The 18062-nt window shown below is 36.1% G+C and overlaps 1 protein-coding gene across 2 annotated transcripts in view; it reads right to left on the reverse strand.

The window, feature by feature from the left end:
• The window catches only part of KCNT2 (potassium sodium-activated channel subfamily T member 2), a 110601-nt gene that overhangs the window by 54316 nt on the left and 38223 nt on the right, over window positions 1-18062 (reverse strand). For both annotated transcript variants that reach the window (XM_065648986.1, XM_065648985.1), the window contains exons 9-11: window positions 4301-4481; window positions 1965-2129; window positions 270-406 (exon numbers count right to left, since the gene is read on the reverse strand). In XM_065648986.1, coding sequence (XP_065505058.1) covers window positions 270-406; window positions 1965-2129; window positions 4301-4481 — 483 coding nt within the window. The remainder of the gene's footprint in view (window positions 1-269; window positions 407-1964; window positions 2130-4300; window positions 4482-18062) is intronic.

The following is an 18062-nucleotide window of genomic DNA, read 5'->3' on the forward strand; positions in this document are numbered from 1 at the left end:
CTTTTTCAGAAGAAATCACAGGTACACTGTTTCAATACCTTTAAAAAGTGAGACAGTAAAGACAGTGAAGAAAATTTAGGTCAAATGAAAGAACTTACAAATATTTTCCTTGAATAATTTCAGATATTAAGAAAAATTATATCACAAAGAGCCTTGCTTTATAAATACACATGCTTTCCTTGTAGCACAACTTTTGTTTGTCAAACTTATTTATCGAACAGTATGAGTGAAACAAAAGTAAAAACCAATGTTGATCAGTTTTTGCCTACTTAGCTCTCAACAGGTCTTGATCTTTTAGTGCTGAGCCTTGCAGATAGATAACTCTTTGGGACCACATTGGGATTTGCAACACCCTCCGGACCTGAGCATCCATCTCAGTAGGACACAAAATAACGACGTAATAGTCCTGTCAAAAACATAAGGGGGAATAGTCATGTTATTTTTTTTTTATGTTACCATTTACTGCTGCTACAGAATGAGTCAACGGAGACTCGGGATGTCAAAAATGCCTCTGAAAATTCCCAAATTTAATTAACAAAAGTTATTTGAATGCACGTTTCAAATGTTGAATTATTTAATAAAAACGGCTGGACAGTTGCCAACTGCTCACAAAAGACTCCAGGGTGACAACTAAAGTCGATTTAGGAACATTTTTGCTCCCACATGAGCATATTTTTTTTTTTTTAGAGATCATTTAAATTTCTGTCATTCTAGCTGGAAAATATAGGAAGTTTTTAACAAAACGGAATTTTTTCCTCTTCCTTAATGGCCAAATCCAAACTCTTGTTTCCTGTGCTACAGAAAGTCCTTGTTAGGAAAAGTAAGGTTGCTCTGAAGTATACTTGTGTGTACTTGTGAAGAGGAAAGATAAATGGAACATGAGAGCAGAGGCTTGTCATCGAAGTCTTCCTTAGTGCATACAGACTTTTGCAGAAAGCTTAGTGCACTGGATCCAGTGCACCATCTATATCTTTCACCTTGCCATTTCAACTGTGAAGGGAATGTACATAATCTCTCTTAGGCTACAGAACCAGTATTAGGACTTTTCTTCTTTGTCTCCAGTGTATCACAGGGCCTGACTTGTTCTTCAGGCTAGTTAACTAAATTTTGGATTTCATTTTGTGTTTGCATCTAGAAAGAACTGGATTTCTTTGTGTGTTTGCTTATGCCTCTTACTAGCTAATTATTTTGTTGAGTATTTTGGATTTGGGATTTGTCAATTGCTGCTCATCAACTTGCAGATTGTATTTTTGTGATTTTTTTGCAGTAGTTAATGAAGCACGGTACCACAGGTAACTTAGTAAAAGACATAAAGATATAGTAAAAGAAATGGTCTGTAGCAAAGCTAATGATAATTAATCAAAATTGCTATCTCATATAAATAAGCTTTTATATGATCAAAACAAGTCATATGACATCTGTTTGCATTAGCTAGGGAATATATGTACACTAAAAAAATCTCTTGTGTGTAATCTTTCAGGGTCTTCGTCCTTTTAAGCATGCCTATTTATTTCTTAATGTCAACAACTCCAAAAGGATGTTATCTTCCTAATGCTGGCCAAAAAATAAAGCAAAATGCAAAAACCGAAAGATGCACTGACTTGTGAGGACTCTTAGATCCAGTCCCAAAACAACGGGAAAAAATAATTTGAGGAGTTTTCATATATTTTCTAGTTTGGGGTAGAATATAAGGGATTTGCATGAAAATATCTGTTTCTGAAAGGTCTGGCATAATTCAACAAGACAGTATTTATATCTACTTAGTCTGTTTACCTCAATTTAAAATTAATGTCTCCATACTGTGTTTCAGCTTCTTATTGCAATTATAGATTCCCAATTCAGACAGCTATTCCCAAATTCAGTTTTACAAATTCACGACTATTTCAGAAGGCTGTCTACAAAAAATCAGTGGTTTGAGTTTCTTTTCTCTTTTTTTTTTTTTTTTTTCCCCCCACTTTAAGTACCTGCAATCTGGGATGAGCGTAGAATTCATTTAAGAAATCCATAAGTAAGTCAATCTTCAGAGAGCTTACACACAGCACAACATGTTTTTCCGTCTGAGCTCTGTGTCGACTATAGTTACCACCGGACTTTTGTCTCTCCATCCACAAATACGCCAGCTGTTCAAACTGCAAGAGATGACAATTGTCAGTGAAATATAGACAAGCAGATGTGCAGCACAACTGTATCAGGACTTAACAATGCTGCATCATTCATCTCATGCCTCTATGAAAAGCTGCCCTTAGCCCACAATGTCTTTTTTTTGGTAAAAGGTTCTCTAGTTAGTGGACAAGATGAGTATAGGGTGAGAGAAAAACATGGCATAGAGCCTGTCTCTACCACACACCACCTGCAGGGTAAATCCATTAAAATATTATGAGACTGCAGTAAATCTCAAGATTCTAGAAAAGAATGGAGGCTGTACCTTATGTCCTTTATTTATTTTATACCTCTGACCTCTCTTTTTCCAGTGCCATGTGACATAAATGCTTCCCTCAAATGTAAGATTCAATTTTCACACACTTAAGTGTATACTGTAAGTACAGATACTTGGATAGAAGCACCATTTTACTTAGTTGAGGCAATAAGTCAGAGATTCTATAATGTTCTGAAGGTGACCTTCTGTGTACTCTCTTATCTGTCTCATAAATTTAGATACAACTTAAATACACAGCAGCTGTTAATACAGCAAATTTGCCTTTGACAGCTGAACAATATAGCCAAGCTAACAGTAAACGTTGCTTTACTAGTCTGAATTCTTTGAAGAGGATTCAACAATCGGTGCCATTGTAACGCATAATAAAACATACAAACACCATTTCAAAACTTCTTGTAAGTAATACGCATTTAATACTGGGTTCGATTTAACTATATGTCTGTGTGATAGCTGCTTTTTCTCATCCATGTTCAACTAATGGAGAGACTGAATTGTGAATAATAATTGATTGCATATCATAGCAGGACAAAAGCTCAGGAGAGAACGCCTCCCACATTCCATGTATGGAAAACTATATAAAACCCCATTATCACCACAAAGCTATAAAATAAAGTAGCTAATAATAGATAAATTTATGTGAAAGGGCAGTAGATTCCAGGTTCTTTACTGCAGAACTCTTATGCTTGAAGTGTCTATCAAAACTACCTGAAAGATGAAATTTCTATTTCCCAGGAAATTCCAGATTTCTTAAACAAAGCATATTTTAGTTTTTGCTAGAATATATATTTTACTAAATTTCCACTGAATGGGAATGTAATTCTGGTAGTGCATATGTCTGCGTATGCAGCCATTAAATATTTAGGTATAACTGAAATGTTCAAATACTTTCAAGAAAATTAACGCTGAAAGCTTGACCTTCCAACCTCACAAGGTTTCTGTGTTGTCTGTTTACAGTGAGATTTAGTTCCCTGTTAAAGAGGAAGAGTCTGGAAACCACGGCTGTGTGAGAACCTTTGGAGCTTCATGGTCTAGCAGCTCTGCTATACGCTTTGATAAGCACGGATGATGTCTCCGCACATCCCATTTTGTGGCAGAAGGTCTGGGTGATCACCAAGTGTGGAATAGCTAATAACTTGGCAGGGCTTCCTATGTAATCTCAGGGTTTCTGTCATCAAGCCTCACCTAATGAGCTGAGAAATGTTTGCTACAAATTTAATGAAACTGATTGACTCCTTGAAATACTTGGATTTTCATAAGTCAGCCTTTTCCTGTTGAAACCATTAGAAATCCTAAACTTAAGTAGGTATCAAAAATTCCTGCCTGTGCCGTTGGCTCTGTGTGTATGTGTGTGTGTGTACCGACATACACAGCTGTGAAGTCAATTTGCTTGAGTAGCAGATTTAATGAGATTTTTTCAAGTTAGCACAGAGCTGTAAGAGTAAGAGAGGAAGTGGAGAGAACCGAGATTAGAAACAGGGAGAGTCTGCAGAGGAAATACTATACTCATAAAGAAAGTGCTGGCTAATGTTGTTTGGTGGTTTTAGGGTTTTTTTGTTTGTTTTCTAAATTGCTCCATTAATAACAAACCCATCTCTCAGGATGAAGGAAGGGCTGTGTGCTACATGACAGGAACAGAAAGCTTTCCGCAGCACTTGGAAGCTGTTAGTAGTGTTCTGGTTTTTAGTATAAATCTAGACTATAGGAGAACAAAGAAAAAAGGCAGAAAAAAAACCAGAATAGGAGTTACAGAACATGGTTATTTCTTCTGACATTTTATATGCAATAGTAATAGCAACAATAAATTATTTCAGTTATAATTTTCTTTTAAAAACAGTTCTAAAGAGAAGAAAAATCCACATTTACCTGTATGGGCAACACCACGAGAGCAACACAGATCATAATGACAACGAGCAGCTTTGAAGGCCATATCCTGGGTGTAACATCCCCAAAGCCCACAGTGGAAAATGTCACTATGCAGAAATAAAGGGAGTCAAAGAGAGTCAGCCTGTTTCCTGCTCGTTCCAGATGCTGAATTCCACAAATACTATATAGAAAAGAATGAATAAAGACATGAAAAATAAAAACTGTACTTAGGGTCAGTTCAAGTTTGACGGTTATATGCACAGAGAACTATTTATTTTCAAAATTCACGAATTACTTAGCAAAGACATTTTTTCAAAGAGTAAAAATTAGTATCAAACCAGAAGTGTGTTATTAATTTAATTTTCAAATGTCATTTGTAATAAAAGAAGCCCATATTTTGATTATTTCAACATGATAGTCACTACTTTGTTGCTAGGTTTTGCTTAGTGGCTGTTGTGAGGGAGGGCTGGTATATAGAACATCATGGATTGATGCAATTCCTTTCTAAACCAGAACAAAACAGATGGTGTATAGTTGCCACCATTCAGAATTTTTTATAAACATCTTTTGACTTTGTCAGGAAGAGTTTGCTGGTATGGCCAAGAAAATGTACATACTGCTTTATTTAAATCTATGGCTCTTTGTGGTGGTCTCTGTCCCTTTCTGTGGCAAGAGGTACTACCATGAACTAGTTATGAGCGTACGTGTTGCATATTAGAAGGATGACGTTGGTACAAATGGGTACCGGCTGTCTAGAATAAACTGAATGTGAGAATTGCAGACTATCGAACTGTCAGAGGAATAAGCATCCAGGGTCAGCCTTCAGTGGAAGATGCCAACTGGTATGAAGATTCAGCTTGCTAGAAGTACAGAATACAAATATAAGGCTTGGTAGCAGATTGCAGAACAAATGAAGTTCATTCCTTCCAGTCGCACGTCCCTGTGCACAAGTAAACGGTAGCCCGATTTCACTGGTAATTATTTCTCTTCTAATCAGCATGATGTGCTTTTGGTTTTGAGCAGCAGTATGAGAATCTGTGCACAGGTCTTACTGCTACTTCATATGTCGCAGATTTTAAAAATATTTCACTTTGAAAAAATATACCATGATAGAGCCTCCCAAGCTTGAAATACAATCTTCCCTAATACAGTAGAATTACTTTGATCAGTTCAGGCTTTTAAATTGTATTCACCTCCCTGAAGAAAATCCACGTGTGAAGCACCCTGAACAGCGTTTTTTTTCCCCTGGGAGTTAGTGCAATGATCTCTCCTTGGAGAATTAGAGAGATAATCGATAATATCACATTCCGTAATAATTATTCTAGAACATACCAAAGATGATTTCTTCATATATAGTATCCAGATGGTAATAGCCACTCATTAATATCTGCCAAGGTAAGATCTTTGCATCACCAGGGAGACCCTGTGTTTATAACAGCTTTAGCAGTTGTTCTTCTGTTCTCGGTTCTGTTCTCCAAAAATAATTTAGCTGTGGGCAGTGGCATTTCCAGAACATATGGATCAAAATCCCAGTTTCCTTTTCACAGTTCTAGCATTCGTAGTTTTCACACATCTCAAAATGTTCTAAAAAAATGTTCTAAAAAGGATAGAGGGTTTTTTCCCCCTGTTGTTTGCATAAGTTTCATACTTCAGTCAGAACTGATTCTTCTACATTCTACCCAATTCGTCCCACATTTTTCACTGGAGTTGTAATCTACATCTTCCATAATTTCACTGTGTTCCCAAGGCTGCCTCTTTTTTTTTTTTTTTTTTTTTTTTTTTAATTGTCTAGCGGTGTGAAAATTATAGGAGGTAACTGCTAGGAGATAAAAGCAATATATTATGTTATATTGTGTTACATTATGTTATATTATGTTGTATTACATTACATATTACATTATGTTACGTTATATTACATTATATTACATATTACAGAAGTGGGCTCCTTTATGGTTTGAGTTTCTGCTTGGAAACCTAGCAATTCTTCTGTTAATAGCAATGAGCCAGGAAACGTGGATACCCCAGAATGTCTGTGTCTTGTTTGGTCTGATGAGCAAGCTCCATGATTTCATCATCATCCTCCTCCTCCTGCTCCTCACTGTTGTTAACACTACTGGAGTCCTGATGCTGTTCTCAATGAAATGTTTTGGTTGAGTGAAAAAGCCTGAACTTTACAACAGCTAAAGAGCTTTCCGAAAGTCGTGGAAGCTTTTATTATTCCATGTGAGTTTTCTTCTTTGGGCCACCTGTTTTGACCATATGTTTGCCTGAAGAAAAGCCTTCAAGTCTAATTTCTTTGGCTAGAAATTCAAATGGATCTATGCACGTAACTTCTCTCTAAAAATCAATGAAATCTAAAACCTCACAGGACTATTATGATGTGTGAGGTGTGATTGGTTAACAATTAAAAGTATTTTTGCAATGGTTTGTGACAAAATCCCAACCAGCTGCATTCTCAAAATAGCGGACATGATTACACTCATCATTTAAAGGAAGAGCACAGGTTGTATCAGGATGACCAAAAACCAGCAGATGTATGAGTGAAGAGGGGAGTTGATTCAAGTAGCCAGCAAAATAATATGGGATTAATGATCATAATACTGGAAAGATGAAGGCAGGGGAGGGTGAAGAAAGAAGATCGCCGTGACTACCAGGACTGACAGCACACTACACGGTTAGTCTTTGCTATGTTTTTTCTGGCATATTTTCCCCTTGATTGCTTAGCTGATCAAAAATATTTAGTAGGATTTTATTCTTCCTACATACTCACAGCCCTTAAAATTAGACTTCCACTCTGAATATTCGAGATGAAGTATTTCGCGTTTGCCCTAAAGGTGGCCGAATCTTTATTTGCTGCATTTTTTTCTAATTTTAGTTTTAGAATATTAGCATAGTGAACAAAAAGAGACTGAGTGAAGGAGCACAGTTGAAACATGACTCCCAGTCATTCTTTTTGCCATATTTATCCAATTCTACTAAATGTACATACATGCCTACATGTAGCTGTGGCCTCTCATCAGTAATTTTATTCTGAACTTCTTTGCATAAAATATTTGCATTTACTTTGTTTTCACTGCTCATCATTAATGATAACAAACTTGCAAAATATAGGACTGTATTTAATTTGTTAATATCATCACACTGCAAACTGAAAAGCAAATTAACTACAAGCGCTCATTCTCAGCAGTTGTCTAAGGTTTGTCATAAATGTAAGCCGGTAATACTAGATGTCCTGAAAATATGAAAAGGTAACTCAAAAGTTTATTGGAATGCCATGAGGAGTTTTGTGGTTACACTGCAGAGTTAAGTGATGCAGTAGGAAGCATGTGATTACAGGAGGCCATAATGTACTGGATACCTTTAAATAGCCTCATCTCTTATATGATCTCCTTCTCCTTTTGTAATATATTAGTAAACATACTGCTTTGCTGTGGAATGTAATTATATATGGTATTCTGTGCCCAAAGGAACTGACAATTTGATTTCGTGCCTGTCGTTAAGTTTTCAGTCTGTAAAGTCAACCCACAGTTTGTACTTAAGTGTCTATTAAAGGAATACCAATTATTTTTTCTTATTGCTGTGACTCAGGCACTTCCACTCTAATATACAGTATATATAATTTTTCATAGATATTGCAGAAACGTTCAACTTCCACAAACATAAAAAATAGAGCTGTGTTTTTGCAAAGATTGGGAGCATATATTCAACTTTAAGCTTCTGTTTGAGTTGCTTTGTAAGTATAGAGTTAGACATTTTACTGAGGTTGAGAGATAACAAAACTCAATATAATTCACTATTTTTAACTTTTTTAGGATAAGTTTCTGATTGCCAACGAAAGTACAGAACACATTAATCAGAGGGCTGTTTATTTGATTTATACGCTAAAGGGATTTTATTAACAGAGTTCTGCTTTTTGGGGAACTCTGGGAGAATGGAAAGCAATATTTCCTAACGGTGCTAGAAATAAAAATTTATTGGAGCTGAGATACCATTTAGAGATTAATCTAACGCTCTTTGACATCAGGTTGATATTAAGTTGTTATGACCGGGTGAAACGATTCACAGAACTATGTGTTTCGGTAAAGAATTTTTTTGAAGTCCACAAGAAATAATCAGAGATTGAGTTTATGAGTAACATTTTTGTAATGAATCATACGGTTAAGTCTTTGCTTCCTCTATTGAAGCTCAGTAACTGATTTTGGCATGAGACAGCTCTGGCACAGGGGATGGGGTCCGTACTGCTCATGGAAAGAATACGACACACACGGGTGAGTTAGAGGAATCCATGGACATTTAAATTTTAAATGTATTTATCACCCAAATGTGATACTATGTCTGGATGACTGTCTATGCCTTTAGTCTTCAACTGTTTGAAAAACATCTGTCTAAACGTTATAGTAATTTCCAATGGAATACTAAGTAAACAGAAAAGAAAAATGAGAATTTTAAAAATGATTTTAAAATCTATTGTAAATGCAATAAAATCCATCTTCTTTTTAGATCATCTCGTAACACGTCCCTAGCTCTGCCAAAGCCACTGATATGTCCTTTCAATGTTCCATAAAGTTATGCCTCATACAAACAGAGTGTGAATAATTCCTGGTGTCTAGTGCCAGCTTCCGTTAGTATGGCCAAAGTTTTATCGACATCTTTCTTTACCCTTTCTGATTTCAGAAATACGAACTTCGCTAAACTTCACGCCCTTAAAATACAGTTGGAATATGAAACAGACAACAAAAGTGAACAAATCAATGAAGAGTTATACTGATCACAAATCAGCATAATGAGTTACTGCTCATCAGAGAACCAGAATAACTGATGGTATCTAATAAGACAGTTAAATGTGTTAGCGTAAATCACCATAAACACCAAATTTTAGAAAAGTAAAATAAATAGTTTGTCAGCCTAATGAATCAGTCAATGAAATATATGTATTTTTTTTTTTTAAAGTCTGCATGCTAATGATAACTTCATTTTTGAGCCAGGAATTGCGAGTGATGATGGTTTGCGGCCAGGCATTGAATTTTAAATGGTGAAGTAACATCCTCAACATAATTAGTCATCCGTTGTTACACATGGCATTCTGTTTGCTACTGTCTAAAATGATATAACATTCTCAACGACAGCATGCGAGTATCTGTGTTTTCTTTTTACTGCAAAGATAAAACGAAGCATGTAAAATGTAATGCCTTCCTGTAATGAAGGAGATGGAAGACAAAGGTTTGTAATATTTCATATATCAAATTGCCCCTTTAAGGGGACCTTCACCTGCTTTTATGATGTCCTCCCAAAACCAAAGCAAAACTTAAGATTTTTGCTACCAATATTATGATAAAGTATTACACAGTTTGCAGGCTTTGGTTGGATTCCAGATCTACTTTTATTCTAGCATTTTGTTTTACCAAAGTTATTCTTGTCGTTCCTGTTCTGAAGGTAACATGCATATTTTGCATATGTAACGTATGCATTTTCACACAATATATCTAGTTACAAGCCTGTGATTCAGCAGCAGGTGTATGTGCGCATGTTCAAGCTTACTGAAGGACCCACATCCTAATGACTTGCGTGCCTTTGCATGCCCATTGAGTTCATCTCCATCACCCCCTGTGTTTCAATCTTCAAAATCTTTTCTCTAATTGAATTTTTTCTGTGGATCTATTTCAAGTGCTGATACTTTTAAGACATACATAGCTCTAACGCATATCGCACAGATTAAATAACGTAATTGATTTTTGGTAATGGAATATGGCATTCTGTTTCTCTTCGATGTTCCTTATTTGTCCTTGCTCTTTGGATAATCACTTTTAGATTTTCACCAAATCTCCCTTAATTATGGCAGGGGGTTCACGTAACTAATACAGAATTATATGTTGTGGCCCCAGTTTTGTCCTTACGTACATCAGTGTGACACAGAAGACTAAAGCAGGCCTTTCGAATTTAATTTTTAATTTTACAAAGACTTATAGTCATTCCTTATAGTCATTCTATCTTCTACTATGTTCCTGCAAAACAACAAGGACAGGACTGCATTTAGATTAACTTAGAAGAATTGTATGTGTTGCTTTACATGTGTTGGCAAGCCATAATTAGTTACCATTAGCAGTAGCTTGATTTTATTTGACTCTCACGAGATTCAAAATGCGATTGCTAAAGAAAAGATGCTGTGGATATGCAGTCTTTTAGAACTGTACTTCTAACAGTCCAAACGGTATATGACTCAAAATCATTTACGTTTTTTCCTCCTTTCATAATGGTAATTTTTCTTTGCTGCCAGAACAACCTTTGCTTGTCATGGTATCTGGTAATATTATTACCGTATTACAAGATGTCATGATAATAAAAGCAAAAAAATTGTTCTCTCAATGGCATATTCAGAGTGCATAATGTTTTGCAGAATATTGTGTATCCCTCCTAAATATTCTCAATGCATCATTATTGTAAATATTAGCGTCATTTGATAGCTGTGAGAGATTTTAACATCACGTGAAACTTATTGGGGAAAATATTGTGAAAGAACCTGAGAGACATTTTAACTCCTTCTTGGGCAGAAGTTTGGTTTTGAATCTATTTTTACACCTTACTTAAATATGGATATTCTGAATACTGAATTTTCAGTACCCTCACAGAGCAAAAAAAATAATTAGAAGAGAATGATCATAACTGATTCCCAGATAGAGGCTGGAACTTTTAGAATGGAAAGTAATTTAATGTCCAACTCCCACCAAGAGTAAATGTCTTGCAAGCCATGCTGAAAATTCTTCCTAGTATAAATTAAAAATATTTATTTAAACACCACACTACTAGATTGTGAAATTGCCTCTGCATTAATTCTCAAAGGATGATTTATCTGACCTATAACATAGAGTTACATACCATATGAAATATTAAATATTGTGTGATACAAACATAGAGAACAAAAAAATGTGCATAAGTTTAATTCGTCTTTCAAATTTATTCAATTTAACTTTGCCTACCTTTATCTAAATTCACTTTGGAACTACTGATTTTCAGGTTAATAAATGATCTGCAACCTGTGCTAGAAAGTCACAAAGCTTTGAATGCAACTTGGAAAGATCACAAGTACCTGAAGCCCCAGCTCATCTTCCAGGGCGCAATAAAACAGAAGAAATATCTCCATCATATTGGTTTTTTCCTTAAGGAAGAAGGATTTGCTTGTAAATAATGTGTTGTTGACACTCCATTTTACCGAGGCTTTGTGAAGGGCAGGTTTCTGAGCTACCGTTTAGTCTTTCTGATTATTTTTTATTTTCAAAAGAAGACAAGATGACTACAAATGTATCTGTTACACTCAGAAGACAATTTAGACTGAACTCTCTAACCTTTATGACTTTGTTTCACAGACCACAGTAAATAAGCTATTCAAATTATTATTAATTTCACTGGTCTCTGTGTTCAGTTTTAAATGTTCCATTACATCAGTTGTGCAAAGAATTCCCTGCCTGTAGCATGGGAAAGATGCCGACCTAATTATTTAAGAAATAACTACGTAGAAACATCTAAAAAGATTAACAGAGGAAATATTATGTCACTACCAAATTAATAACTAAAATAGCATGAAAATCACTGTATAATTTTGTAGGTTTCCATAGAAACCATGTTTGACGGGTAGCCAAAAAGACTTCTGATTGGGCCTCCGTACTTCTGCCCTCCCTATAATAAACATGAATTCTGTTCTGCTTTTCACAAACAAATAACCAGTTTTTCAGCAGCGTAAGTCCTTATCCTCTACTCTATATGCAGCACTCTTTAACGGCACAAACCACCCATAGGCTTTTCTAAGATCTGAACTCTTCAACCTAAAACATAAAAATATTTTGAAAAATGTATTATGAAAAATACCACACTATCAACCAAATAGGGTACTATTTCTGTGTTTTCACAATACAATAGTTGCATAAAAATAAGCAAAGGCATTAATCCAATAAACAAGTTGGATTTTTTGTTACATTTTTATCATAGTAATATTTCATTACATTTTCTCATCAAGCCTTCTCTAAAGCTTTGGCCCCTAAGTACTAATACCACAGATGTAAGCAAATGATCCCCAGTGCTAGCAAATGTGACAAAGGTGTGGCCCATCCCATAAATCCATATTCCATTAGAAACGGTAAGAGTTCTATCTGAATTTGCGTTACATTTAAACAATCTAAATTGACAACTATTTGCGGCAACACTGTTTCCCATGCTGCTTATACAGCAGATTTTAGCAAAGCCACCTTAGAAACTTCTATACCTAAGAAAATATAAACTCTGTATACGTTTTTCTCCTCCCAAGGTTGATGAAAATATTGTCCTTGTGTTCGTGCACACAGTTTTTCCTATAAGTAAATAGTTCAGATAAAATTTAATTAAATTTATAGATTATTTGTTCACAAATAACAAACGGATATTTTACCAAATGTTTTGTTATTGACTTTCCAGAGGCTGCACAATCCGTTAATTTTTCCACAACTTAAGGAAGAGTTAAGGTAGTGTCTGCAGTAGACCTCAATTCTAATTGTATATACTCACCGGAAAACTACCGATACGTGCTGCCCTGCTTCCAGCAATTGAGAAGCAGGACAAGGGTAGGGTGGAATTTGGTACAAGAGATTTGGAAAGTACGACATGCTACCTGGCCTACTTCTAGATATATTTGTTTATGTTTGGAGAGCACTGCAGGGGAATATTTCCTAACAGAAAACAGGGATTTTTGTTTGTGGCAAAGAAGGTCCTGACAGATCTGCTTTATTTCAGAGAAAGAAAAGTACAACCACTATGATTTTAATACTTTGTGGGATTCTTGACCAGTTGAATAATTTATTTTGTATTATTTACAGTTACTTAGAACTTTCAATAATGTTCTATAATATTCTGGGATTTAAATTCTCCATCTCCTGCTTAGTCTGTTAGGCGCTGAGACTTCGTATGCTCTACCACTTTAGAATCATTGGATTTGATCAAATGAAATGACAGAATTACGGTTTAACTGTGTGCTTTTTTTGAATGCAGGAAATCTCTCTAAACCATAAACTGAGGTTGGGCCTGAGCACTGAGAGCGCTGTACGACAAAACGTAACATCACAGAAAGAACAGTAGACCCAAAAAACCCTGTTTTATTCTACGTTACATAATCCACCAACACTCTTCAAGTTCATCCTACTAAATGCTGGACATCTTTCTTGGAGAGCTGCCATTGTAGGCTCCTGATGTAATCAACAGAGAAGGGCAGAGAAGCACAGACCTCCATGCGGCGATTTAGTTCCCTGCAGATCTGCATCGCCCTCTGAGGTGTCTGTCTGTACTTATGGATTGTAAATGGAACTGGGGCACTGAGATGCCTTGCTTTCTCTAACGTTAGATAGGATTAATCCTTTTTTGTTTGGCGTTTGTTTTGGTTTGGTGTTTGTTTGTTTGTTTGTTTTCAGTAACATAGTGTTCCAAGTCTAAGGATCTCGATTTGTCTTGTTTGGACTAGATCATTGTCTGGATTTGTTTTCATCCCTACAAGCAATTTATTCACACTGTTTCCTTCAGGTGAGAATTTTGACTGTCTGATTGATATTTAGGCTACAGTATTGGTATACTACGTTTATTAGAATCTGTAAGTCAGTGTGTAGAAACATCCTGATCTTCCGGTGTTGAAAGCACCGAAGGGTAAAAAATGTTAGGATTAACCTCAGTGAGCTTTCAATGAAGACATACGCAAAGTTAGTGCGGGCTTCTTAGGCTTCAGTATGAAAAAAATAAATGTCCATTTCTAACAGTTTGTAGCCACCTTTTTTCACAAGCTAATCATTCTACACTGGTGATATATGACTAACACTGATTTAAAAAGCAAAATAACTCTTAATAGATGATTCATTGTGTCACAGAAAGATGCCTGAAATAGTTATTCACTGTTATGTCTTCTTGTACAGTTTACAGAAATAATTAGTATTCCATCTGACAAACAAGTGCAAACATCATTAGCTAAATGACACAACATATACTTTGACTATGTCTGTAACTTTCGCTAGAACTCTAACAATAGTAACTGCTGAACAGTCTGTCATATAGGAGTACACATCTCTTAGTGTATGTGTAATTGCTCTGGTCAGGAGACTACTGAGGTATTCAAAGAAAGAAAAACTCATGGACAGCCTAATCTGACTTTGAAATCAGAAGAAAAGCAACAAATCCTTTTATGTAATCTGTCAACTACAGATACATGGAGTTAGTCTTATGAATTTATTCATCTGCAAATGAGTTCTACTCCCAGATCCATAAACAATTATAATAAAAACTCAAAGAGTGGAACAGGACAAAAATTCTGTTATGTGACTACCTTTCTGTAGTAACATTGAAAATTGTCAGCTGTACACAAAAATACAGAAGGAGCTTTTTCCCACTATATTCTGAGTGTAAGGGCAGCTTGAATAATGACATCTAAAATTAATGAGATTAGCCAATTAGCTGTAAACTTTTTTTTTTTTTAACTTTTCATCTGAAAGCTTACACCTGAGTTATAAGACGTAAGTTGGAATGCATCTACATTTTTAACCACCACTTACAAGGTTCTGTTGTGGAAATGTAGCTGATGGGTTTGCTGATGACGCATGGGGCAGAAATTAATTATTTGTCTGTGGGTTTTCTGCAGGTTTTCTGCTAGCTATGGTAGAAGTTATTTTGAAAATACTTATTACATGCAGACAGGAGCAAAGCTGATGAGGAAGAGCTCCTTTAATGCATTTATAATTTGAAATAATGTTTTCTATAAATATACCATTTTCTTGCAGGTATTGTACATAATATAGATCCCTCAAACTGACCTTTAAAGTAAATGGTTGTTGAGAAAGGCCACCAGTCAAATGGTAACAAATGCAACGCTGTTGTCTACACACTAGAAGAACAAGTGAAAATGTACTGGGCTTAGACATACCAAATTTTCTCCCTCCATTGTAAACCATTGGGAGACCGGGAGGTCCAGCCAGATTCTTGCCCAGTGTCCTGGGTGTGCTGAGGCACCTCTAAAGACTGGGACTGAACAGTTCCTCCACATTTGAGAGATGACAATTTTAGTTCTGGCTAGACAGACAGACGGCAAAGGCATGTACCTGCTCACTGAACTCGCGCCCAAAGATCAGATATAGGTATCTTCTGATATAAATATCTTCTTACTCCGTAAACACACGAGCTTTCATAAAAGGTCCTGTAATATACATTCTGCAGCAAAATTGTACTTTCAGAATTATCAGTGGAGACACGTCAGCTCCAATGTGCTTGTAAGTATCCAGCTATTTTGTACTCTTTTCAGAACTACAGGTTTCTGTTATTTGCACAAGGAAGTAAGGAAAGCATCTCTTTCACACCTCAGCAAGAACCTACTTTTAAAAAAGTTAAAAATATACCCAAAATTCTGAAAAAATCATTAAGGGGCATATATTTTAGATATAAACTAATTGCTGGAAAGTAATTACATTTCAGTATTTATTTTCAACTTTCTCACAGAAATTGCTATCAAAAGACTTACGAAAGGTTTCACTCGGAGCAGAAAAAAGCACTTTTGCTGCAATTTCTCAGTACACCAGTCTAACTGAACTGGTAAAAAATCAAAGTGGAAAGAGAAGTCTTTCTGAGCTTCGTACCATCTTGGACTTCTTATAAAGCGGTGTAATCCCCATACAAAGCTATGTGCAGTCTCTTTCTATGTGTCTGATGAAAAAAGCACGGTTTTGAACAGAACCCTGCGTTGTAAAGTTATATTGACTTCAGAAATGCTGAGACGCCAATGTTCCTATCGAAGGAGATGGTAAAAGCAAGCCTGTCAACCAGGAACTAAGGGTGGCTGTGGTGTTACTATTTAATCCATACAGTGTCTGAAAGTGGTTATCTCATTAACCTTAAAGGTCATTAGGGAGGCACGGTGAGTGCAGTTATCACTGGTGCCAAAAGCACACCATGAGCATGTCCCCACGGTACTGAATTTACTCTAAGGGGAAAGTGCTCTGAAACTGTAAGCATTGTATTCAAGCTACTAATCTAGGGTTATTAATTTTGCATTACTGAAGCTATGGTACTTCATGGACCAAGGCAGTATCTCTAAATGTAACCAAAACAGTGTCTTGAAAACAGACTAGTGCTAGCTCGAAAGCTTTTTGTGCTGTGCTCCATTACATGTATGGATAAGTCTAGTGCTGGCTCCCATACGTGTTTGGGAGGAATATGCTTGGTTACTACTTGCTGTTGCAGAAAATGTGAAAGATCAGCCCGGTGAAAGCCATCCTTAAGCGGAGAGATTCCAGAAATGGGCTTTGCTCCTCTTTCAGCATGAAGAAACTCATGTAAGTTCTAAACTCTATCTCTTAAAATGAAATGCTGTCTCCAATTCACCATAGATGTAACATAAAGACATTAAGCTAATTGATTTTTGACGGTTTATAGAGAATTTTTTAGATATTTAAAAAATATCCTCTGTAATATAAAATCATACACAGATGGGTAAAAATGTGCAAATATGCCATCGTGTGTTCATGTAAGCAATACTAACAATTGCCTAAACAGAACTCCAGTCTTAGGCGAGCTGCAGATGCTCGAACAGCTATTCTCGGTCATCCAAAAAATGCTTCATTTCCTTATTTATTGCATTACTGGGTGTTTTCTTCCTATTTATCTTATTTTGCAGTCTAGCAGGGTCAATATTAGGCCAGTATGTAATGATCTATCATGAGCTGGTATCTGCGACTGTTGAGACCAGACATAATTACTGCAGGTGAGCCTGCCATTTTCTGCATGTTTTACTGTCAGTTATCAAAATGCCTGCTGGTGAGCAGGATGTTCTGTTTAGCTGCAGCTTCTATGCTTTATTCGACCAGAGACCATCACAGTGACTTCTTGGGACACATTCTTGTTACTAGCTTACTTCAGTGAGAACTGGATACGCATTTTGTTCAGCAATTCAATCAAATACTGAAGTAACTTAGTAAAAAAGGTGAAGGCATATTTACTCAAGAGAGCTTTATATTGTAAAAAATTAAACAGCAAAATTAGAGCCAATTAAAAATGTCCAAGAGCTACAATGATAGAATTTTATGCATTTTGGTTCGAGTATTGCAGTCCTTATCCATATAAAATTTCCTCTTAAGGGGCCATAATATTCAGTAGGAAATTCAACCTCACAAAATTTTGTTACTGTTTAGAACTGGCAGAATTTGTCCTTATGCAGTTGTGCGGCCGTAAGACAAAGGGTACAATTGGGCCATTCACTTAGCCACTGGCTAGAAGAAATTCCTCTTCTTCAATAAAGCACAGAGAGAGACAAGACTGGAAAAGGCCTTGCGTTATTTTACACTGTTATTACCAGAAGAGTTAGGCAGCACATAATAGTGGCTATAAGAAAAACAAGCTAGAGAAATAAAGTAAGAGAAAATCAATTGGTGTCTCCAAAATGACAGGCCAAACTTTATCAGTATGCTGACCCAAAGGCACCCTGTCTGGCAAAATAAATCCAGGTGCTTTAGCCTTTCCACATAGAATCATCCTCTCTGTTCGCTGCCCCCTTTGTACACAGTCTTGTAACACACACATTCTTCCTCTATTTTTTTTTCCTGTATATGATAATCACTTCTCAGGCACTACTGCTGAGAAAATTCTCTATGTTACGTAAACTACCCAGATACATTGTAACTACTTCCATTTACACAAACATAAGCATGACCATACTGGGCGAGACCAAAGACTCGGGTAGTCTATTTGTCTCCAGGCGAGGGCAACAGCAGATCCC

This window comes from Caloenas nicobarica, chromosome 20 (genome assembly GCF_036013445.1).
Source record: "Caloenas nicobarica isolate bCalNic1 chromosome 20, bCalNic1.hap1, whole genome shotgun sequence".
In the NCBI taxonomy this organism is placed as follows: domain Eukaryota; kingdom Metazoa; phylum Chordata; class Aves; order Columbiformes; family Columbidae; genus Caloenas; species Caloenas nicobarica.